Below are 22,942 nucleotides of genomic sequence, written 5' to 3' on the forward strand. Positions count from 1 at the left end.
GCGGGAGCCACCGTGCCTAGCTATATCCCACGATTTTATGACTCTAAAATTCTTTGGGAAGGAATATCACTTCATACTATTACTTATTACTATTTTTCTACATCCTATGATTCTGTTCTGGGGTCTATGATTTTAATGTTCCGTGGGAGGCTGCTCAGGAAGTAGCAACCATGGTGAGGATGATGATCTTACATTCTGTGGTTCTCCGCATTCTCACTTTCCAGGACACTTGGTGCTGGTATTCTCTGCTTCTTACCTGAAATTGCACCACCTTCTCTGTGGCAAGGCATAAGTAGGTGCCACCCCCTCCTGGGGGACTGCCAGGAAACTGGAATGCACACTTGTGTAGCTGGGAGATGGGCTCATCCACATCAAGGAGCGCACACTGTTTGGCTACTTTACGAATGATCTGCAATGGAAGGGTGGTAAGAACGGTGGTGGCAAGGAGCCTGGGTATCCAGAGGCTGCCCCCCCAGCTGCCTCTCTGCTACTCCAATAGCCACACAGGCACTAGCAGACTCCCGCTGAGCTTTGACTTCTGTCTGGTCTTAAGCGACACTGGGTGAGAATAGGTATCTCCATGCCTTGGGGCCTCACTCTCCAGCCCTGCCTGTGTGTGCCACATTCTCTGCATAGATCTGAGGGGACCCCTCCAGGCGTACCCTCCCTTGCTATACCATGGGAGGTAGAGTGATGCCGGTGAGCGTGCAGACAAGCTGCACCAGGGAGCCATAGCGAACGTAGCCCTCTCGTGGCGGGAAGTCTCCTTGGGAAGAATGCCCATCAGCTGGGGGTCAAAAAAAAGCAAGGGACAAGGTTTTCAGCTGCCCCCAAGCTTCTGCCTTAAACCCTGCCTTCTTGCCTCTGGCTCTTCCTCACATCACACGTGGGCCCTGTGGGAGGGGGTGGTTCTCAGGGGAGCCACTAACACTGAAGTTTTTAATTCTGGAGAGGCCATCTGAGGCCATCCTCACAAATGCCTGCTCTGGGGGCAGGGGTTGGGGGCAGGCAGTTTAGTTGATACAAGGGGAAAGGGCATGGATAACAGAGTCAGAATAGCTTGAAACAGTCATCAGCTCATTGGGACTGTGGTCAAGTCTTTTTGTGTTTCTGAGCCTTAATCACATGGGGCAGAGTTTACCTTCCTTAAGGAGTTGTGGAAGTTAAATAAGCTAATGTATGTGAAGTGCCAGCCCCAGGGCCTGCAGATGTCATTACCCAGATGGAGTGTGAAGGCAGCCCACTGTCGCGCACTGGCCACAAAGGCCCCGTCCTCCACAGAGAGGTAGCGTGTGGAGACTGTCTGAGAGCGCAGGCGGTTGAAGAGGGAGACCTTTGAGCCGGAGGATATGCACACTGTGAGGGTGAGGGTGAGGGTTAGGGTGAGGGTGAAGGTGAGGGTTAGGGTGAGGGGACAGGGTTAGGATTAGGGGTTAGGGTTAGGGTGAGGGTGAGGGTTAGGGTGAGGGTGAGGGTGAGGGTTAGGATTAGGGTGAGGGTGAGGGTGAGGGTAAGGGTTAGGATTAGGGTGAGGGAGGGGGTGAGGGTGAGGGTTAAGGTTAGTTGGTGCTATCAGTGCCCTGGCCTGGCTTGGTCCCTTGGACATTCCAGACAGTTTCCAATCCTCTGTCCCTGTGCCGGCCTGGCTAATGTGCCTACAGGCCTAGACACATTGGGCAATGTGAACTGGGCATTCCCAGTTCACAGCTATTTTTCTAGGGCCTGCTGCAGTCCTGGTTTGGAACCTTTGCCTGCTCCCTCCTTTTCCTGCGTGGACATCTTTCAGTTCAAAACAAAAGTAAAACTTATTTATTATTATTATTTTTTTGAGACAGCATCTCACTCTGTCACCCAGGTTGGACTGCCATGGTGCTATCACAGTTCCCTGCAGCCTCGACCTCTTGGGCTCAATTGATCTTCTGATCTCAGCCTCCCAAGTAACTGGGACTGCAGGTGCAGGCCACCATGCCCGGCTAACTTTTTTTTTTTTTTTTTTGGTAGAGACAAGGTTTGGCCATGTTGCCCTGGCTATCCTTGAACTCCTGGGCTCAAGTGATCCGCCCACCTCGGTCTCCTAAATTGTTGGGATTACAGGCATGAGCCACTGTGCCCCGCCTATGTCACTTTTAGTCTGCCCCTAGTTCAACCCCCCTGCCTAGTTCAACCTTTGCCTAGTTCAACTTTTGTCTGTTCTGGGACCCCAACTACCAACCTGGAATTTGGTATCTGTCTCTTTCCTCTCTGCTTTTCATCCTCCAACTCTTCTCATCCCCAGGCCTGGGCCGCACCCTCTCATCCAGACTCCTTCCCTTCTCGGCTCCGACTCCACTTTTTCCACTCTGACCCCACCCCTATAGAGCAGCCCAGCCCCACCTCCGCGCCCCAATTTAGCTGCTCTGCGCTTGGATGCACCTCCCGAGTCAGGCCCCGCCCTGCTCACGATCGGTGTTTTTGAGCGACTGCTTCTTCTGCGAGGGCTTCGAGATGACCTTGATGAGGCGGCTGTGGAAGGTTCCCAGTTCCCGGCCTCCGCGCAGCACCAGCCGCAGCACCAGCCGGAAGTGCTTCCTCTTGTCTGCATCTGAGATGTACAGGGTCTTGGCGCAGCCGAATTCCTAGGGGGCTCGCGGGGACAGGGCCGTCTCATCCCAGCCCTCCCCTGTCGGATGAACCAACCTCTTCCAGATATCGGACGTCCGTTCCGTCGGAGGTGACCAGAAGCTCCACCATCCAGACTCTCAGGCTCTGCCTTAAGGCAGGACCCCGGCCTCCCGGTCTCCCCACCTAACTCTTGGCTTTCGGAAGGGAGTAATAAAGGAGACCTCCTTTCCCAGTAGAGGCAGGGATGGGAGCAGGAATCGGACCCCTTCCCGTGCGCTCTCACCCTGGAGTCCGGCTGCTGCTCGAAATTCAGCTTCTGCGTCTCAGCGGCGCTGCCGGACGCACTGTCCAGTCCCATGTAACCGAAGACCGTGGGCCCCGTCTCCCCGGCCTGGTGAGCTGGAAAGGGACGCGAACTGGCTCTGGAAGGACTCGGGAGGACGCAGGTGCCAGGCAAGCTTAGCGCTCGCCGCCAGAGGGCGCGGGGAAACCGCGCCTGCGAACCGCCCCTCTCTCGGGCCCAACCTCGTGCTTCTCCCTACAGAGCAGGCGGCCGGCAGCCCTTGAGTCCGCCCTCACCTTGGTCCTGCCCTGGCTTCACCCTCCATCCGGGCCCCGAGAGGTAGACACACGGCGGGGGGCAGAAGAACCTGCGGAGATAAGTGAGTGATGGATTCGTGCATCCATCTCCACTCGGCTGTCCTGTAAGCACCGCACGGTAGTAGCATAAACCCAGCAGAACCTTCTTTTCCTCCTCCCGCTCCCACCCCCCTCCCCACGCTTTTTCATGACTGTAAACCCCATTCATATCCAAACCCTTATTGTTTTTACACCCCTCATTCATCAGAAGGTCGTGTCCACTCCACCTTCAAAATATAATATATTCAGAATCCACTGGCTTCTTACCACCTCACCCTTCATCCCAGCCGCCATTACTTTTTGCCTGGACCACAGCATCAGCCTTCAAACTGGTCTATTTCCAGAAAGTTCTGTTTCTATCTCCTTCCCATTTTACACAGCAGCCACAGTGCTCCCTCCTTCTCCCCTCCCCTCTCCCTCCCTCTCTCTTTCTCTCTCTCTCTGTTTCTCTCTTTCTCTCTCTTTCCTTCTTTCTTTTTCTTTTTTTACTTTTTGAGACACGGTCTTGCTCTATTGCCCAGGCTGGAATGCAGTAGCTTGATCTCGGCTGTCTCCTCTTACTGCAACCTCTGCCTCCCCAACTGATCCTCCCACCTCAGCCTCCTGAGTAGCTGAGACTACAGACACGAGCCACCACACTCATCTAATTTTTGTATTTTTTGTACAGACATGGTTTTGTCATGTTGTCCATGCAGATCTGGAACTTCTGGGCTCGAGCAATCTGCCCACCTGGGCCTGCCAAAGTGCTGGGATTATAGGCATGAACCACCAGGCTGGCCAGAATGTTTTGTTAAAAACATGAGTCAAATCATGTTAACTCCTTAAAATCCTCCACTGGTTAAAAATTAAAAGTCCTCCTGCGATCCGACCCCTGCTTCCCTCTCCAACTTGTTTCCTACAACTCCTCTCTCTGATTTCAGCCACTGTGACTTCTTTTGTACCTTAAACAGGCCTAGTTGGTACAGCCTCAAGGTCTTCCCATTTTCTGTTGCCTTTTTTTTTTTTTCTTTTTTTGAGACTGAGTCTTGCTCTGTTGCCAGGCTGGAGTGAAGTGGCATGATCTCGGCTCACTGCAACCTCTGCCTCCTGGGTTCAACCAATTATCCTGCCTCAGCCTCCTGAGTAGCTGGGATTACAGGCGCTCACCACCATGCCCAGCTAATTTTGTATTTTTGGTAGAGAGGGGGTTTCACCATATTGGCCAGGCTGGTCTCGAATTCCTGACCTCAGGTCATCTGCCCACCTTGGCCTCCCAAATTGCTGGGATTACAGGTGTGAGCCATTGCGCCCAGCCCTTCTGTTCCTTCTAATTGTAGCATGCTTTCCCCAGATTTTCTCCTGTCTGGCTCCATTTTAACATTCAAGTTTCAGTTCCAATGTTACCTCCCAAAAGGTCTCTTGACCTCCTTGACCTTTCTAGCTAATGTCTCCCCTGCCTTCAGTTTCTGTCAAATGGCCTTGTCCAGTTTTCCTTCTAGTGCACATGATAATCTGCAAGTGCCTTGTTTACTGATTTATGGGGAGTTTACTGTCTGTCTCTTCCACACTTGAGTGAGAGTGTGGGTTAAGGAGCAGGGGCTGTTTCTGTCTTGTTCAGCTGTATGCCCAGTGCCCAGCAGTACCCACAGTACCTGGTGCATACATGATAAACACTCAGTAAGTAGTTGTTGAATGAATCAATAAGTGAATAAATGGGAGAATGAGTGAATGAATGGAGACAGGAGATTCACAGGAAATCTCCTGCTATAGAACTATAGACCAAAGTTGGGGCTAATGGTGGCTGAGGGTCAAGGCCCTTGTCGACCAGTAGTTGAGATTTCAACCCTGAGGCCTCTTCTGGGTCTAAAAGAGGCCCAGTGGGTGGATAGAGGGGTGTATAGGGCTGACAATTGCAGAGACTTGGGAGGGGCTGCCGAGGCACCTACCGCTTCTCATTTCCGTACGATTTCTGGGCCACCTTGGCATGCACGATCTGCACAGTCTGTTCACACTGTTGCTGCAGGCACCTGCGCACGCCTCCCCTCAGAATGGTGGTGTGCTCTGGGGATGACCTGGGAGTGGGGCAGGCAGGTCGACCGGCCACAGGAAGGAGAAGGGTCAAGGTGGCACAGGGTTCAAGTACTCAGGTTGAGTAAAATGAAGTGGGCAGGGAGTTAGAGGAAGTGGCGGGGGTGGGGGGGCTGCTCTATATTCTGCCCCTGTGGGATCAGGAAGAGGAAGCATTAGGTAAGGAGGAGACTTGGCTGAAAATTGTAGGCTAAATATTTAGGCTGCGAGGTGCTCAATGAGGCCTGCATGGAGCCCACGGGACCACCCAGGTTCCACTCTGTGGGTCTGGCATCGTGCCCATTGGAGCCCAGGGCCATAGGGACACGTGGCTGTGACACAAAGGCCACACTTATACTGGCCTTGGGATGGAGAAGAGTATTTTAGGGCTGATGGAATTGGTAGAGATGAAGCTTCCCCATCCTAGGGAGCGGGGAGGGGAAGGGGGAGCCTTTGTTGGGCTCCTGGCCTGGAGCGCTCTCTAGCCTCCTGCCTGCAAACAGAAAAGGGCCCAAAACCTTGTCCCCAGGATGGGGGGTGACCTGGGGGAATCAGAGCCTTTCTGAGGCCAAAGTCATATTCTTCCCTTTCTCCCATGAGAAGTGACCTGTTGCTGTGTGGGCTTTCCTTCCCTTGATTACAGAAGTCAAGGCAGATGACATTGGTTCTGCAGAGTTAGCCAGGTTAGAGCCTAGAGGCCTGGTGGCTTCTCAACCTGGGGTTCTTGAGCGATGTGGGTGGGTGGGTCCAAGCAATTGCAGGGAGTAAGTAGAGGAGGGGAGGTGGGAGACATTTAGGGGGTTAGCAGGTTGAGGCCAGGAGAGCCATGAAAACTGAGGCTGTCCTTCTGAGCCCTTTATCCTCTTGGCAGGACCGGAGTCTCTCCTCACTCCTGGAGGGGACAGCGTAGGACCGCACCCTCGAAAGCCAGGCCAGACAGGCAGCAGCCACAGCCAGAACCGCTCCACCCCTTGGGGCTCTCCTTAGGGAAGTGCCTTCTAAGCTTCCAGTGAATTCCGGCTGTGGAGTGTGGCTGCCCCAGTCTCCCCAGTCTCCTGCTGTAGCCGAATTCCAGCCTGGCCCGCAGCTAGCCCTGTCTGCAGCTCCAAGGGTGGTAGGAGCAGGGGGTGCTGGGTTTGCCCCGCCTCAGGAGGAAGGAGGGGGATGCCTCCCTGCCAGTGGGAGGGGTTGCAGCCTGCGCTTCCCCTCCCCACCCACCAGCCCTGGGTTAAATGCGGCTGCCGCCTCTGCACGCTCCAGCTGCCTGGCAGTCCCCACCTAGGGCACGCCGCCACACCGTTACCTGGTCCAAGTGCCCGGGAGGCTCCGCCTGTCGGCTTCGCTCTGCAGCTGCATCTCTGATCTGTCCCGCAGGCTCAGGTGAGTCAAAGGGTTGGGAGGCATTGAGGGGTCTGCAGGGGAGTAGGCATCAAGCCAGATCAGGCAACTGTATTTTAGCAGAGGCACCGCCTATGGTGCCCTGTCTGACCTGCAGTGCCCATCCCCACTTCTGCAGGGTCCTTTCCAAATCGAGCCCCCACCAGCAAAGCCATCAAAATAGGGTCATCCCTTTTCTACTCTCGTCCCTCCAGGAACCCCCTGAAATGTCCCTGAGGGACATTTGAGAAATTATTTACAGGCCTCTCCTCCCTTGCTGCTCCACTCCCTCAGCCCCACCCCAGGGCATCTCTGAATCTTTCTTTTTAATGCAAGGATTAACTCCTCAGAGGAATCCCGAGTTCTAGTGTCAATCCTGCCAGACATCGCTGTGTGCCCTTCAGCAACACACTACTCTCTCTGGACCTAGTTCCTTTCTTTGTAGAATGAGGGGTTTGGAAAGGTGATGAACTTTGAGGCAGTCGCTATTGTGACTTTCTAGGATTCCTGGGGTGGAGGCAGGGTGCCAGGTGAGAAGTTGGCTCAGACCAGGAATGGGATGAGTGGAACCTTAACCAAGATTTGGGGGCCCAGAGGCGTCTCCGGGTGGGAAAGTACGGGAGGTGGCAGAGGCCCCTTGTGCCTTAGCCCTCATGCTGCCCAGGGATGCTGGCCTCGCCTGTGGCCCAAACCAGAGAAGGGTTCCCCGCCCTCCCACTTCCACCAGCGCTGTCACATCTTGCTTGGTCACCCTCCCACGACCGGCCCTGCCAGAGGGATTTCTGTTCTTCTGCCAGGCCTGGGAGGGGAAAGGGGAGAAGAATCCGGGATGAGAAGGTCGCCTGGAGTGAGACGCAGGCACTGGCCTTGCTCAGAATAGGCGCATTCACGGAATTGGGGGGCGGGGGCGGGGCTGCGGTTGGGTTAGGGGCGGCTGGCTCTCTCTGCCAGGAAACAGCAACAGAAAAATGGCTAACACAGGTTCAGCATGGGGCGCGGGGGTGGGGTAGGAACTGGAAGGAAAAGAGGTTTAGTGACTTCCAAGCGCCGGGGGGCCTCAAGAGGGAGAAGGGGAACCAGGAGCCCTAGGTTCTAATCCTGCTTTTGCAGCTCGGCGGGCTGCCTTGTTGGGGCTTAGTTTTCCTATTTGTACAGTGGGGCGGGGTGGGGGTGGGGTCCTTCGTAGTTCTCACGGGGCGTCTCCGGGCCACGAGAGGGTGAGCGCTCACCTGCTGCCCCTGCAGGGTCCATGGCGGCTCTAGGGGCCCCAGCTGCTCACTCGCCGCCCCTGGACGAGTCCAGTGCTGCTGTGGCTGGAAACCTGCACACCCCTGCTCCCTAGCTCCTGCGCGGGATATATCCTGTCCAGGCCTTATCTCCAAGGCCCCGGGCCCCAGCCCCCTGTTTGCTCGGGTTGGCGCACCTGCTGGGCAGATGTGAGCTTCCCACGCCCCCTGCCATCTCGGGCGTCCCCTGGCGGTCGCTCCTGAGAGCAGGCGGGAAACAGGCGCCAAGCCGCGCGTTCTTGTGCGCGGTGGGTTTTGGTCCACTGGCTGCCGCGCCACCACGCTCAACCCCCGCAACAGGGCGCAGCCCCTCCCCGCCGCCTGCGGTTGAGCAGTACGTGTCTGTGTGTGTGTGTGTGTATGGAGGAGTCTGGAGGGGGGGAGTTGACGAGTTGCAAAGACAGCCACACAGAACCTTGTGTGCGTAGGGGAATGGGCCGAGGTGGAGAAGGGCTTCTGTCTGCAGAGGTTCGCCTGGCAGGAGGAGAGGCACCAAACGCCCAGAATGGCTCACAGAAACCAGCAGGCGTGGGATTCTGTCCTGTCGCAGCCATTTTTTGGCCGAATGACTTTAGGTACCAGCTCTTAACTTTTCTGAGCCTCAATTTCCTTGTCTGTATGATAGGGACAATCACAGCCTTACTCTTACAATTGCAGAGAGGATTAAATGCCACAATGCGTGACGAGCATTTAACACTGTGCCTGACATTTAAGAAAGACCTGTTTTTTTCTGTTTAAATTTTTTATATTTGTATCTATGTATCTATTCTTATTTAGTATTCTGCAGTTCCACAAATAATCTCTTGTGGGCTGAGCGCGGTGGCTCATGTCTGTAATCCCAGCACTTTGGGAGGCCGAGGTGGGAGGATCACCTGAGGTCAGGAGTTGGAGACCAGCCTGGCCAACATGGCAAAACCCCCTCTCTCTACTAAAAATACAAAAAATTAGCCAGCTGTGGTGGCAGGAGCCTGTAATCCCAGCTACTCAGGAGGCTGAGGCAGGAGAATCGCTTGAACCTGGGAAGCAGAGGTTGCAGTGAGCCAAGATAATACCACTGCACTATAGCCGGGGCAACAGAGCAAGACTCCATCTCAAAAAAAAAAAAAAAAAGAACCTCTTGTGTTTCCCACCAATTCCACTGTGATGAGAATTTTTAAATTCTGAAACATTTCAAACATGCACAAAAATAGAGAGATTAGTAAAATAAACCCCTAACTCTCTTCCCCCTCCAAGTGCCTATCACCCAGAATAAGAGCTCTGTAAATAATGTTTCTTTTCTGTTTTCCTTCCTCCCTCCAGGCTCTGACAACTCCATTCTCTGTCCCCAAGCGCCATGAGAGGCCTTCTTTGCTGGCTCGTGTTGCTGTTCCTTCTTCAGCCCTGGGAAAGCCAGCTCCAGTTGGCAGGTGAACTGGGGCCCAGACCTCACCAGTGGGAGGAGGGGAGCGGGAGCAGGTCCTCCTTCTGCAGCCAGCTCCTCCTGCTGGGGAGAGAGAAGCTAGGGCTTTGGAACATATGGGACTGGGTTTAAGTTTCCCACTTCAGCTTTCTGGGCCCCAGTTTCTTCATCTGTAGGATGTGGCTTAGTTTTGGGCACATGCAGTAACTGCCCATTGGGTTTTTAATTTGGAAAAATTATTTGAAAACATGAAAAAAACAGGAAATTTTACATAAAAATCCCTGTTTAGTACTTTTCTTGAAAAATCCAGGGATCTGCTAACATCCAATTTGCAGGCGCATGGCAGCATTTGGATGGAGCTTCCTGCCCAATTAGGAGTGATAGGGGCTCTTTGGGTATCCACCGTCCTAACCCAACCAGTTCATCCATGTTCCTGCCTGGTCCCTGCAGGCTTTGGGTCTGCGACGCTTCCTTGCCCACTCGTCAATGGGTAATACCTCCTCAGAATAGCCCTCAGAGCTGTAAGATGAGAGAATCTGTGAAATCTCCTAGCCCGGGTACCAGGCATATGCCGAGTGAGTGCATCTATCTAATCTGCGTTTGCTGTGCTGGGCGCTGTTATGCCGGCAGAGCAGCATTTCCTCTGGGTGTCCCTGGGGTTCTCCTCGGAGGTGAGGCTTTGCTGACCTAGGAGAGTCCTCACTGATCTCCCCGCAGGTCCCAGGTGTCACACTGGGCCCCTGGATCTGGTGTTCGTGATTGACAGCTCCCGCAGCGTGCGCCCTTTCGAATTCGAGACCATGCGGCAGTTCCTCGTGGGCCTCGTCCGAGGCCTGAACGTGGGTCCCAACGCCACGCGCGTTGGCGTGATCCAGTATTCGAGTCAAGTGCAGAGCGTCTTCCCTCTCCGTGCGTTCTCGCGCCGTGAGGACATGGAACGCGCCATCCGCGACCTGGTGCCGCTGGCGCAAGGCACCATGACGGGATTGGCAATCCAGTACGCCATGAACGTGGCCTTCAGCGTGGCAGAGGGCGCGCGCCCGCCGGAGGAGCGCGTGCCGCGCGTCGCTGTCATCGTGACAGACGGGCGGCCCCAGGACCGCGTGGCCGAGGTGGCGGCACAGGCCCGCGCCCGCGGCATTGAAATTTACGCGGTGGGGGTGCAGCGCGCGGACGTGGGCTCCCTGCGCGCCATGGCATCGCCCCCGCTGGACGAGCACGTCTTCCTCGTAGAGTCCTTCGACGTCATCCAGGAGTTCGGCCTGCAGTTCCAGAGCCGGCTGTGTGGTGAGTTAGGAGGGTGCTGGAGTGAAGCTCGAACTCTTAATCCAAATGCTTGCATTCCTTTCCCACCACAGTAAATCCCATCCCGTGGGGTGGCCCCGCGCTTTCCAGTTAGAGCTGCTCTGACCTACCGCAGGCTGTGTCAGATTTCAGCTCTGACCACTTCTGCTCAAGCTCCATCAACAAGGAGCAAACTATAGTTTCTTGCCCTGCCCCCCGCCACAGCTTACCACAGGCTTAATGTCAAACTCCAGCACCAACCCCCTGCACACAAGGAACCAGTGATTCTCAAAGCTAAGAGGGATGGGCTGCTCCAAAGAGTCATGGCCCTCCCACACGGGGATGGCTTCTTCCGTTATCATCTTAGCTCCTCCCACAAATGCTACAAGAGCTGTTCCAGTCACGTTTTGAGTTTATTCCGCCCATCTCGATTTAACACCTCTCCACCTCCTACCCACTCTTGCCCCTGTGTAGTCCTGTCTTAGCCCACTGACATGTCTAATTGGGTGCCTCCTCTTCTGAGCCTACTCAAAGGGGCTCCTTAAGCCTTATTCTTTCCCTAAGCCCTCCCATTTGGTATGGCCCCTCTCAAATTAGTTATTTACTTCTGAAAGCCATTTGAAGGTGATGCCTGCCTCTGACCCCATCCCCATCCTTCTCTCTCTTGTTGGAGACTTCTGCCCATCTGTTCCCTGCTGATTCTAGTCCTGTGTGTCCTCAGGGAAGGACCAGTGTGCTGAGCGGGGACATGGTTGCCAGCACCAATGTGTCAATGCCCTGGGCATGTTCCACTGCACCTGCAACCCAGGCTACAAGCTAGCAGCAGATAACAAGAGCTGTTTGGGTGAGAGCTACCCCTGTCCTGCAATCTCACTGCTCCTGAACCTTCTTTAAATCTCCATTGCCCCAACATCAGACCAATGAGTCTGGAAGGGCCTTTGGCAGTAAAAGCACACATCCATCGCTTTACAGACCTAAGAAAGGAAGGTATTGCCTGGGGTCACACAAGTCCCTGGTGGGAGCCCACAGTTCAGTGTGCTTTCTGCCCTCTTTTTCAATGTTTTCAGACTCCAATTCTCCTCCCAAACTTGTTTCTGTTGTCCTCTCCTCTCCTTTTTTTTTTTTTTTTTTTTGAGACAGAGTCTTGCTCTGTTGCCCAAGCTAGAGTGCAATGGTGTGATCTTGGCTCACTGCAACCTCTGCCTCCTGGGTTCAAGCGATTCTTGTACCTCAGCCTCCCAAGTAGCTGGGATCACAGGCACCCACCACCACACCCAGCTATTTTTTGTGTTTTTGGTGGAGACAGGGTTTCACCATGTTGGCCAGGCTGATCTCGAACTCCTGACCTCAAGTAATCTGCCCACCTTGGCCTCCCAAAGTACTGGGATTACAGGCATAAGCCACCGCGCCCGGCTGTTTCTGTCTTCTTACAGGCATGTCCTTACAGTTTCTCTTCTTAGATACTGTTGGGGGGTCTTTAGTTAGGTGGGTCTCCCCACTCAAGCCGCCCATGAGCTGTTTGTGTGCTGCTCACCCGAGCTGCCCTTGCTGCTCCCCTCTGCCCTTGCAAATCTTTCAAGATTCTCTCTCTTTTAAGAGATAGGGTCTTGCTATGTTGCCCAGGCTGGTCTCACACTCCTGGGCTCAAGAGATCCTCCTGCCTTGGCCTCTCAAAGTGCTGGGATTACAGGTCTGAGCTGGTTCTTCATTTTTGTCTTCTGAAAAGCTATGGCACAGAATACCTTGCTTATGCAATTGGGTATTTTACTGAGTGCCAAGTTAGTATTAGACATTGTGCTAGGAGCATTACACTCATTATTGTCTCTCAGCCTCACAACAACCTGGAAAAAGAAATCATGTAATCCTGATAACCCAGATGTCAGCCGGGGTCTTCTTGTTTCTAGAAACTAAAAGCTGGCTTGAACTCTGATTTGATGACTGTTTAACATTCAAATCCCTCTCCAAGACCTCTGAAAATCCCCCAAGTGCTTATGTTCTGGTGGTCACCTCTTGCTGTGAGCCTCTGCTAAATTCATTTGATTTATGGATCCTCTCTCATTTCTCAATCCCGCACATGCTGTTCTTGTTCCATGCATGTTAATCAACCTCTTCTTTGGCTTACATACTTGTATGCAGGGGCACACACAAGTGTGTATGTGCTAAGTAACTCATAGTGCGCACACACACACACACACAAACTCATTATAATTGAATATTAGACAGCTTTGTTTCTAAAAGTCCTCAGTCAGCCCAGTACAAGGGATTTTTCACGGGCAGCCTCAACCCACAGAGTTACTCATCTTCATACTGGCTCTCTTGTTCTTTTTTTTTTCTCTCTCTCTCCACTCTCATCTCCTTTCCAGGAACCCCAAATACTCACTTTTTTATACAGGGTAATTATCGTGTCTCCAGTCCAGCTCTCGGCCATCTTTGCCTGTCTAGACCATCAAGATGCTCAACAGGGCAATAGTTCCCCAACTTCCACAGAAGGAAGCTGTGAATAGCAATCATTCTTTTACATTATAGTCCCATTTTGCAAAGAGAAAAATGGAGGCTCAGACAGGTAAAATGGCCAAACCTGTCCTCTCTAAGTCAGAGAGCATCTTGAGGACAGGGCCCCTGACTAATTAGGTCAGGATTGTTGGGGTTGGGGCCCAGGCATAGGTATTCTTACAAATTTCCTCAGGTGGTTGTGCTACCAGAGCTGAGAAGGGCAGCCCTGGGCATAGACTGACCCCATCTCTTCCTCAGCCATTGACCTGTGTGCTGAAGGAACCCATGGATGTGAGCACCACTGCGTCAATTCCCCGGGCTCCTATTTCTGTCGCTGCCAAGTTGGCTTTGTACTCCAGCAGGACCAGAGGAGCTGCAGGGGTGAGCAACACCCCCGCCCTCCCACCACACCCTGGACTGTGGCCTGCGAGGGCTCCAATCAGAGGCAACATTTTGCTGTTCCTTCCCTCCTGCCAGCCATTGACTACTGCAGCTTTAGCAACCATAGCTGTCAGCATGAGTGCGTTAGCACCCCTGGTGGGCCACGGTGCCACTGCAGAGAGGGCCATGACTTGCAGCCCGATGGGAGGAGCTGTCAGGGTGAGACGGCCTCTCCTACATTTGTGGGAGGGGTAAGAGATCTTAGCTGGTGGGGTCCATCCAGACTCATCCTGACCTGTCTCTCTTTTCAGTCCGGGACCTTTGCAATGGCGTGGACCATGGCTGTGAGTTCCAGTGTGTGAGCGAGGGCCTCTCCTACCGCTGCCTGTGCCCCGAGGGGCGGCAACTTCAGGCAGATGGCAAGAGCTGCGACCGTGAGTAACGGGTGGGAGGGCATTCTATTGGCTTCTGCCCCATTGCCCACATTCAGAGTGTCCTTGACTTTGCCCTTGCTGTGGCCCCCAGGCTGTGGTGTGAATGTGTGTTTGTGGTGGGGGTGACATTGGAGGGTATGCCATTTCCTGCCTCCATCTCTTTTCTACAATCCTCTATTCTGCTGTCAATGTTAATTTAAAAAATACATACTAGATTACATTCCTCCTTCGTGCACAAGCCTTATGTGGCTCACCAATGCCTACAGAAGAAAGATCAAATGACTTACCCCTAAGTGTTTCAAATGGTGAGCAGAACCACATTAATGAATAATGAAATCAAATCTCTGGGTTACAACCAACATTAAGAAAATAAAGAATGGAAGATAATATAGAGTTTACTGCCTGTAGAGTTATATTATTTCTGAAACTTTAGTTCTATGTGAAATGTCTCATGATGTATTATCATTATTATTATTTTTACTGTGAGCTCTGATAAAAATTTTGAAACCACTGCCTTAGGTCGTCACGATCTAGCTTCAGCCAACTCCATCTGCCCATCTCCTGTCACACTTGAACATTTCAGTCTTACTGGCCTGCCCCTCCTTGGATGTGTCAGGAACTCCCTAGATCCCAAGCCTCTGCACATGCTGCATCCCACCTTCTAGACTGTCCCTTACTGCCTTGGCAAACTCCTACTGATCTTTCAAGACTGTCTTAGTTTATTCAGGCTGCTATATCAAAGTACCATAGACTAGGTGGCTTAAACAATATTTATTTTTCACAATTCTGGAGGCTGAGGAATCCAAGACCAAGGTGCCGGCAGATATGGCGTCTAATGAAAGCCAGTTTTCTGATTTTTAGATGGCACACCTTTCAAAGCCTCCCCACGCCAACACACACACACACACACACACACACACACACCAGTCTTCTTGCTGTGCCCTCACATGGCGAAGACAGGAAGCAAGCCCTCTTCAGACTCTTTTTTTTTTTTTTTTTCTTTTTTGAGACTGAGTCTCCCGCTGTTTCTCAGGCTGGAGTGCAGTGACACAATCTCAGCTCACTGCAACCTCCACCTCTGGGGCTCAACTGATTCTCCTGTTTCAGCCTCCAGAGTAGCTAGGACTACAGGTGCGTACCACCATGCTTGGTTAATTTTTGTATTTTTAGTGGAGATGGGGTTTTGCCATCTCAGCCAGGCTGGTCTCGAACTCCTAACCTCAAGTGATCTGCCTGCCTCGGCCTCCCAAAGTCCTGGGAGCCACCAAGCCTGACCTCTTCAGACTCTTATAAGGACAGTAATTTTACTCGTGAGCGCTGTACCCTCATGTCCTCATCTAATCCTAATTACCTCCACAGATCTCACCTCCCAAGACTAAAATTAAGGCATAGGGTTTCAACAAATGAATTTTGGAAAACACACTCATTCAGTTTATGACAAAAATCAGATAGAATGCCATCACCTCCAGGCAGCCTTCCTTAACAACTCCAGGAAGAATGCGCTGTTCCTACCTTGGGGTCCCTGAATGCTCTTCTCTTCTAGCACTTTCCTTGACCAGAGCATATGGCATGTCTGACTTGCTCTGCTCTGTCCTCATGGATCAGGATTATGTTTTAATTCTTTCAAAACCTTTCAAAACCTCCCCATGCCAACACACACCACATTTTGGTCCTAGCAAATTCCCTGGCTCGGAATAGGAGAGGTGACATTGTAGAGTCATTCAGGAGCATGGGTTTTGGAGTCAGACGGACCTGGTTTCATGTCTTGGCTCAGTCAGTACTAGCTATGAAATCGGGGGCAGTCACTTTATCCATCAGAACCTCAGGTTATAGAAAATCGGGACAATACTCAAGCTTTCTGGGAGGATTGAGAATATATATAAGCACTTCACCCAGTACCTGGCACATCGTAAGCTGTCGGTAAATAATGGTTTTGTTATTATTATTGTTAATACTGGTACGTGCTTAGAAGTGTGCCTGATACATAGTAGATGATCAATAAATGTTAGTTATTGTGGTCATTATGATTGTTGTTAAAAAGATGCTTTTAGCAGAGTGTCTGGTTTGTTCTAAGCACTGAATAAATGTCAAGGGCGATGATGATGATAATGTTGGTAATTATTATTATTTAGCACACTGCCTGGCACAGGAAGGACTCAGGAAATGTTGTCTGTTGTATAATAAATGTTGGCGAATGAACGACTAGATGGATAGACAGCTGCCGCCAGTCAAGAATCTGGTCCTTAATTCAAGCTCTTCTGGCTGTGCAGGGTGCCGGGAAGGCCACGTGGACCTTGTTCTGCTGGTTGACGGCTCCAAGAGCGTGCGTCCACAAAACTTCGAGCTGGTGAAGCGCTTCGTGAACCAGATTGTGGACTTCCTAGACGTGTCCCCCGAGGGCACGCGCGTGGGACTGGTGCAGTTCTCGAGCCGCGTGCGCACCGAGTTCCCTCTGGGTCGCTACGGCACCGCAGCCGAGGTGAAGCAGGCCGTCCTGGCTGTGGAGTACATGGAACGCGGCACCATGACAGGGCTGGCGTTGCGGCACATGGTGGAGCACAGCTTCTCAGAGGCACAGGGTGCGCGGCCCCGCGCCCTCAACGTGCCTCGCGTTGGCCTGGTCTTCACAGATGGCCGCTCCCAGGATGACATCTCCGTGTGGGCAGCGCGTGCCAAGGAGGAAGGTGGGCTTGGCATGGGACACAGTGGGCTGGGGTTGGGTCAGACGCGGGCAGGCAGCTTTCCCGAGGCCTAGGGCACCCTCTGAGTCCCCGGCCCTGTAGGCATCGTCATGTATGCCGTGGGCGTGGGCAAGGCGGTGGAGGCGGAGCTGCGTGAGATCGCCTCGGAGCCAGCTGAACTGCACGTGTCCTACGCCCCGGACTTCGGCACCATGACGCACCTGCTGCAGAACCTCAGAGGCAGCATCTGCCCAGGTGAGCGCATCTCTCTCGGGGCTCCTTCTCTCTCTCATTGCCCGCCCTCTGATATCTCCCCTTCCTATTCAATCCGTACCCCCTCTGTAGTTATAGCCAGAGGTTAGGCTTACTAGACAGAGCTTTGCTACTCCAGATGTGGTACGCAGGCCAGCAGCAGGGCGGTCACCCAGTAGCTTCTTAGAACTGAGGCATTTTTGGTGCTCTCCAGACTGAATGAAACAGAATTTGCACTTCGACAAGATTCTCAGGTGATTTGTAAGCATGTTAAAGTCTAAGAAACCCTAGACTAGGCTACCAGTCCCCCAAATCAGTGGAGGTTCAGAATAATTTGGGAATTTTTTTGAAGGCACAGCAGACAGCATTTGTAAGTGGAGTCACAGCATATATCCCCTGAACTTGTTAGAATTCAACCCTATGAACTTGGCAAAGTGGCAGGACTGGGTATATTTTAAGTATGCAAAGGCATGTTTTTTTCTTTTCTTTCTTTTTTTTTTCTTTTTTTTCTTTTTTAATGTGGACAGCATACCTCATAAGTGCAATCCCTCTACTTCATCATCTGGTGCTCAGCTGAGGAAAAGGAGACTAACTCTACTTGTGGAGGAGAAGGGGGCTCTTGAATCCTGTGTACTGTGCTCTAGGTGATATAGGGAATGTCTCCAGGGTAACTTTTACCCTAGAGACTTTAGACACTAACCCAGGCTTAAGATGTGATTCTTCTTCCAGTTTATCAGGCTCCAGCTCCAGAAACAGACTAAGTAGGGCTGGTCTGGGTCTGGAGAACCTGGTTTTTTTTTTTTTTTTTAATATATGTAGTGGAGCTGGGTGCAGTGGCTCATGCCCGTAATCCCAGCACTCTGGGAGGCCAAGGCAGGTGGATCACTCGAGATCAGGAGTTCGAGACCATCCTTGGCAACATGGTGAAACCCTGTCTTTACCAAAAAATACAAAAATTAGCTGGGCAAGGTGGCGGGAACTGAGGCAGGAGAATTGCTTGAACCTGGGAGGTGGAGGTTGCAGTGAGCTGAGACTGCACCACTGCACTCCAGCCTGGTGACAGAGTGAGACCCTGTCTCAAAAAAAAAGTATATATAATATGCTATATGTGCTGTATTATATAATATATATGTGTGTGTGTGCACACACACACGTGCATGTATATACATATACAAATATACACACACACTCCTTTCCCCAACTCTCCTCCCTTCCCGCCTCCCAGCTAATTCTAATTATTGTGGCTCTTTCAGATTAGGGGCTCTTTCAGAGCTCTTCCTGTGCTGACTCTTGCAGGCCCTGCAGTGTGACTTTGGACAAGTCACTTACCCCCACACCTACCTTAACTTTTCTGTAACTGGGGAGGCACTAGCTGTCCAAGGTTACCTGTACCTCTTGAGTTCTAAGAGAAGTCTGGGTTCTGTGGTCAAAGCTCTTTACCAGTTGGTGGTATGACTATTCCCTGTCTCCAACCCTTTTTTTCTCTATCTGTGAAGTTAGGGGTCTTTGTGAATTGTTATCAATAGCAAGACTTACAGCAGTTTGTTCATAGTACACATAAGACTAAGATGAAGACACAACTTTTAAATCATTACAGCAGTGTTTTCAAAGGTTAAATGGCAGGCATTGTGCTTATTATTTCACTACCTGTAATCCTTTCTCTTTTTTTTCCTAAGGTACTTTTGTTGTAGCATTTTTTTTTTTTCTGAGTTATTCCCTGTAATCTCTCTCTCTCCTTTTTTTTTTCCTTTGAGATGAAGTCTCATTCTGTTGCCCAGGCTGGAGTGCAGTGGTGCGATCTTGGCTTACTGCAACCTCCACCTCCCAGGTTCAAGTGATTCTCCTGCCTCAGCCTCTCAAGTAGCTGGGACTACAGGCGCGTGCCACCACACCCAGCTAATTTTTTGTATTTTTAGTAGAGACGGGGTTTCACTGTGTTAGCCAGGATGGTCTCGATCTCCTGACCTCGTAATCCACCCGTCTTGGTCTCCCAAAGTGCTGGGATTACAGGTTTGAGCCACCGCGCTCAGCCTCCCTGTAATCTTAACAATGGCACATGCTTATAGAATTTCAGTGAATCTAAGATACCATTCATTTTAAGATTCACCACTATTTTATGTACTGCTAAGAAAAAACATGTGCCAATTTTAATTGTAAGACTTCCTGCCCAACCCCCAAGATGGTGATGTGTGGGGAGATAGAGTTGGATCAGGATCAGCAGTTCCTAAAGATTAGGTCACACCAGAATCACCTGGTGGGCCTTTAAAAACAAATTGCGGCTGGGTAGGATGACTGACGGCTGTAATCCCAGCACTTTGGGAGGCCAAGGTGGGCGGATCATGAGGTCAGGAGATGAAGACCATCCTAGCTAACACAGTGAAACCCTGTCTCTACTAAAAATACAAAAAATTAGCAGAGCATGGTGGCACGCGCCTGTAACCCCAGCTACTCGGGAGTCTGAGGCAGGAGAATCGCTTGAACCCAGGAGGTGGAGGTTGCAGTGAGCCGAGACTGTGCCACTGCACTCCAGCCTGGGTGACAGAGCTCAAAAAACAAAACAAAAACAGACACAAATTGCTGGGCTTCAATTCTAGATTTTCTAATTCAGTAAGTCTGGGGTGTTGTCTGGTAATTTGCATTTTTGATAAATTCCTACACGATGCTGATGCTGCTTGTCCAAGGACCACACTTTGAGAATCACTGGTCTAGTTGAAATACACTATAAAGCAGTGGTTCCCAATCTTTCTGGCACCAGAGAGTGGTTTTGTGGAAGACAATTTTTCCATGATGTGGTGGGGAGGATGGTTTTGGGATGATTCAAGCACATTACATTTATTGTGCACTTTATTTCTATTATTACATTGTAATATACAATCATGTAATAAACAGATCATCAGGCATTAGAGTTTCATAAGAAGGCTGCATGCACTAGATCCCTCACATGCACAGTTTACAATAGGGTTTGTGCTCCCATGAGAATCTAACAATGCCATTGATCTGACAGGAGAGGAGCTCAGGTTGTAAGAGGAGTGATGAGGAGCAGCTATAAATACAGATGAAGCTCCCTTGCCTGCTGGCTGCTCGCATCCTGCTGTGTGACCCAGTTCCTAACAGGCCATGGACTGGTACTGGTCCATGCAATGTGCTGGTACTGGTCCATGGCCTGGGGGTTGGGGACCTCTGCTGTATTTACTTGAACCAGGCAGTGTTTTAGATCTGTGCTTTTTCACAAAGGTAGGCAGTATCTATTTAATTACAATTGATTAAAATAAAATACATTTTAGTCCTTTAGTAGCACCAGTCACATTTGAAGTGTTAAACAGCCACATGTAGCTTGTGGCTACTGCTTTGGACAGGGCAGGTGTAGAACACTTTCATCGTTGCATAAAATTTTATTTGGAGAGTGCTACTCAAAGTGTGGTCTGCAGACCAGGAGCATCAGCATCATTTGGGAGCTTGTTAGAAATGTACCTTCTGAGCTCCTTCTCCATTCTGAATCAGAATCTATATTTTAACAAGCTCTCCTGATAATTCCAGTGAGCATTAAGGTTTGATAAACAGTCTTGTAAGTTTCGCGCACGCGCGCGCGCGCGCACACACACACACACATACACATACACAAGTGAATGAATCATCGAAGCCATTAATGCATACATTCTTTCATTATATCCATTTTATAGATGAGGAAACTGAGCTTAGGTTAGTGAGTTTTTCAGTATCTCACAGCTTCTTAGCTTGGGACTCAGCCCAGGGCTCTCTGAATCCAACGCCCATATACTCAACCATAGGCCCAGTGCAGGGAAATCAGACGGCCAAAGCTAGCGCAATTTCTCATCCCCCTGACCCTCTGTGCCCGGCTTACAGAAGAGGGCATCAGCGCAGGGACAGAGCTTCGGAGCCCATGCGAATGCGAAAGCCTCGTGGAGTTCCAGGGCCGCACGCTGGGGGCGCTCGAGAGCCTGACGCTGAACCATATCCTTTGGGGCTGGTGGCGCGGGCTAGAGGGAAAGTGAAGGGACCTCTGCGGAAACCCCAACGGCCTCCTTAACCGCTCACTGGCCCAGCTGACGGCGCGCCTGGAGGATCTGGAGAACCAGCTGGCCAACCAGAAGTGAGGGCCACGGGCGGCCCAGACCCGAGCTGGGGCGCGGCACCATGGACAGTGCGCCGGGGCCAGGCAGAACTTGGGCCAGTCGGGTTTGGGCTGTCGAGGCGGAGGCGCTGGCGGGCTTCCGACACTGAGCTGAGCTGGCCTCGCCCGGACCATTAGGCGGACTGCTGGGCCAGGGGGATAGCGGGTGGTGGCGGAAGGGGCACGTGCTAGACCGGCATGTCCTCGCCGCGTGCTGCGCTCAGTTCTTTGTTGGATTTATTTGTTTTCTTAAAAAAAAAAAAAGAAAAAAAATGATTTCCACAGCGTTCGTTTTTGGGGCTTGCTGCGCCGCCAGGGGGAGGGGAAGCCAGACGGAGCGCACTCTGGCGGCGCCCGGGCGGCGTCTCCTTGGAGAAAGGAGCATTGTGAGGGGGTCGGGCTCGGGGGCAGGAGACCCGGCGCTGTTTCTTCCCCCTGCTTGTTTATTCAGCCGAGAACAGATGGCTCCTTATGCAGGCTGCAGGAAGGGAGGGGGCTCAACAGGAATCCTTGGGGTCTGAGCAAGCCTGCGCCATCCCATTCCCCAGCGGACTGAACGCTTCGCTCTCCGACCAGGCCTATCCCATAGTGCCCCCAAATCTGGCTCAAAAGCTGCTAGGACTGAGTGCTGGTGGGGGTGGCATTGGTGAGAAAGTGAGAGGCAGTAATTGAACCCCTAAATGGATGGGGTGGGAGTGGATAGATGAGCTTTGCCCGATTTTAACTCCCTCCTGTACTAGGTAGGAAGAGAAGGAGGTATCAGGACCCCTGTCTGCCCAGCCTGTGGCCTTCCTTCTGTCACCCTGCCAACCCCTCCCAAAACACCTCTATCAGCAAAGAACGCAAACCAGTACCATTTCCCAGGTGCATGCAAGAAACCACGAAGCTTAAAATGCTTCCAGTCCTAGAGTGATTGGGGGAAAATTATTTTGTGTTTGTTTCCTCATCTGCAAAGTGGAGATTGAAATTTTTACCCCCAAGGGTGACGGGGAGAATCAAGGACATTCTTCTAAGACATGTGACATTGTGCCTGGTACCTATCAGACCCTCAATTAATGGTAGCTATTAACTATTCTTATAGTAACAGCTAACATATTTAGTGTTGGGCGTTATTGTAACTGATTTGCAGGTATTTTCATTTTATACTTGCAACCACCTTGGGAAATAAGAATTGTTGCCCTTATCATCCCCATTTTACAGATGAGGACACCAAGGCATAGAAAGATTCAGTTTCCAACAGTAAAATAACCAGTACGAAGCTGAACCAGGATATTTCCTGTGGCTGCTCTAAGTCACCACAAATTGCATGGTTAACAACACACATTTATTACCTTACAGTTTTTAGGTCAGAAGTCTAAGATATGTTGGCAAGGCTTTATTCCTTCTGGAGGCTTTTGTTTCCTGGCTTTTTCCAGCTTCTAGAGCCTACCTGAATTCTTTGGGTAATGGCCCTACATCACTTCAGCCTCAGTTTCCATCAGCACATCTCTCTCTGACTCTCAGCTTCCTGTCTCTGTCTAATAAGGACCCTTCTGACTGTATTGGCATGACCTTGATAATCAAAGATAATCGTCCCATCTCAAGTTATCTTTTTTTTTTTTTTTTTTGAGATGGAGCTTTTGCTCTTGTTGCCCAGGTGGCTGGAGTGCAATGGCGCGATCTCCGCTCACTGCAACCTCCGCCTCCCCGGTTCAAGTGATTCTCCTGCCTCAGCCTCCTGAGTAGCTGGGATTACAGGCGTGCACCAACATTCCCAGCTAATTTTTTGTATTTTAAGTAGAGACAGAGTTTCTCCATGTTGGTCAGGCTAGTCTTGAACTTCCGACCTCAGTTGATCTGCCTGCTCAGCCTCCCAAAGTGCTGGGATTACAGGCGTGAGCCACTGTGCCCGGCCTCAAGCTCTCTATCTTAACCACATCAGCAAAGTCCCTTTTGTC

At 51.5% G+C, this 22,942-nt stretch overlaps 2 protein-coding genes across 7 annotated transcripts in view; one reads left to right on the forward strand and one right to left on the reverse strand.

The window, feature by feature from the left end:
* RBPJL (recombination signal binding protein for immunoglobulin kappa J region-like) overlaps nucleotides 1-7,992 on the reverse strand; it is an 11,121-nt gene extending 3,129 nt beyond the window's left edge. For 2 of the 3 annotated variants that reach the window (XM_011928956.1, XM_011928955.1), the window contains exons 1-9: nucleotides 7,893-7,992; nucleotides 6,590-6,698; nucleotides 5,166-5,291; nucleotides 3,181-3,251; nucleotides 2,885-3,000; nucleotides 2,441-2,615; nucleotides 1,219-1,356; nucleotides 678-787; nucleotides 257-409 (exon numbers count right to left, since the gene is read on the reverse strand). In XM_011928956.1, coding sequence (XP_011784346.1) covers nucleotides 257-409; nucleotides 678-787; nucleotides 1,219-1,356; nucleotides 2,441-2,615; nucleotides 2,885-3,000; nucleotides 3,181-3,251; nucleotides 5,166-5,291; nucleotides 6,590-6,698; nucleotides 7,893-7,914 — 1,020 coding nt within the window. In that variant the 5' untranslated portion in view covers nucleotides 7,915-7,992. The remainder of the gene's footprint in view (nucleotides 1-256; nucleotides 410-677; nucleotides 788-1,218; nucleotides 1,357-2,440; nucleotides 2,616-2,884; nucleotides 3,001-3,180; nucleotides 3,252-5,165; nucleotides 5,292-6,589; nucleotides 6,699-7,892) is intronic. The other variant, XM_011928957.1, reaches the window with a different exon arrangement.
* On the forward strand, nucleotides 6,276-21,288 carry MATN4 (matrilin 4). 4 transcript variants are annotated; one of them, XM_011928951.1, is made up of 11 exons: nucleotides 6,313-6,400; nucleotides 6,547-6,666; nucleotides 9,249-9,355; nucleotides 10,066-10,635; nucleotides 13,384-13,506; nucleotides 13,603-13,725; nucleotides 13,818-13,940; nucleotides 16,211-16,624; nucleotides 16,724-16,876; nucleotides 20,738-20,845; nucleotides 20,930-21,288. In XM_011928951.1, exons 3-11 carry the CDS (start codon nucleotides 9,283-9,285, stop codon nucleotides 20,986-20,988), a joined length of 1,746 nt encoding a protein of 581 aa, XP_011784341.1. In that variant the 5' UTR covers nucleotides 6,313-6,400; nucleotides 6,547-6,666; nucleotides 9,249-9,282; the 3' UTR covers nucleotides 20,989-21,288. The 4 variants fall into 4 exon arrangements, with proteins under 4 accessions (XP_011784342.1, XP_011784344.1, XP_011784341.1 ...); XM_011928952.1 differs by lacking the exon at nucleotides 13,384-13,506 and having other exon boundaries at nucleotides 6,276-6,666; XM_011928953.1 differs by lacking the exons at nucleotides 6,313-6,400; nucleotides 6,547-6,666 and having other exon boundaries at nucleotides 9,268-9,355; nucleotides 10,115-10,635.
* Nucleotides 21,289-22,942: the final 1,654 nt, after the last annotated feature.

The sequence above is a fragment of the Colobus angolensis genome, unplaced genomic scaffold (genome assembly GCF_000951035.1).
Source record: "Colobus angolensis palliatus isolate OR3802 unplaced genomic scaffold, Cang.pa_1.0 Scaffold8, whole genome shotgun sequence".
NCBI lineage: Eukaryota > Metazoa > Chordata > Mammalia > Primates > Cercopithecidae > Colobus > Colobus angolensis.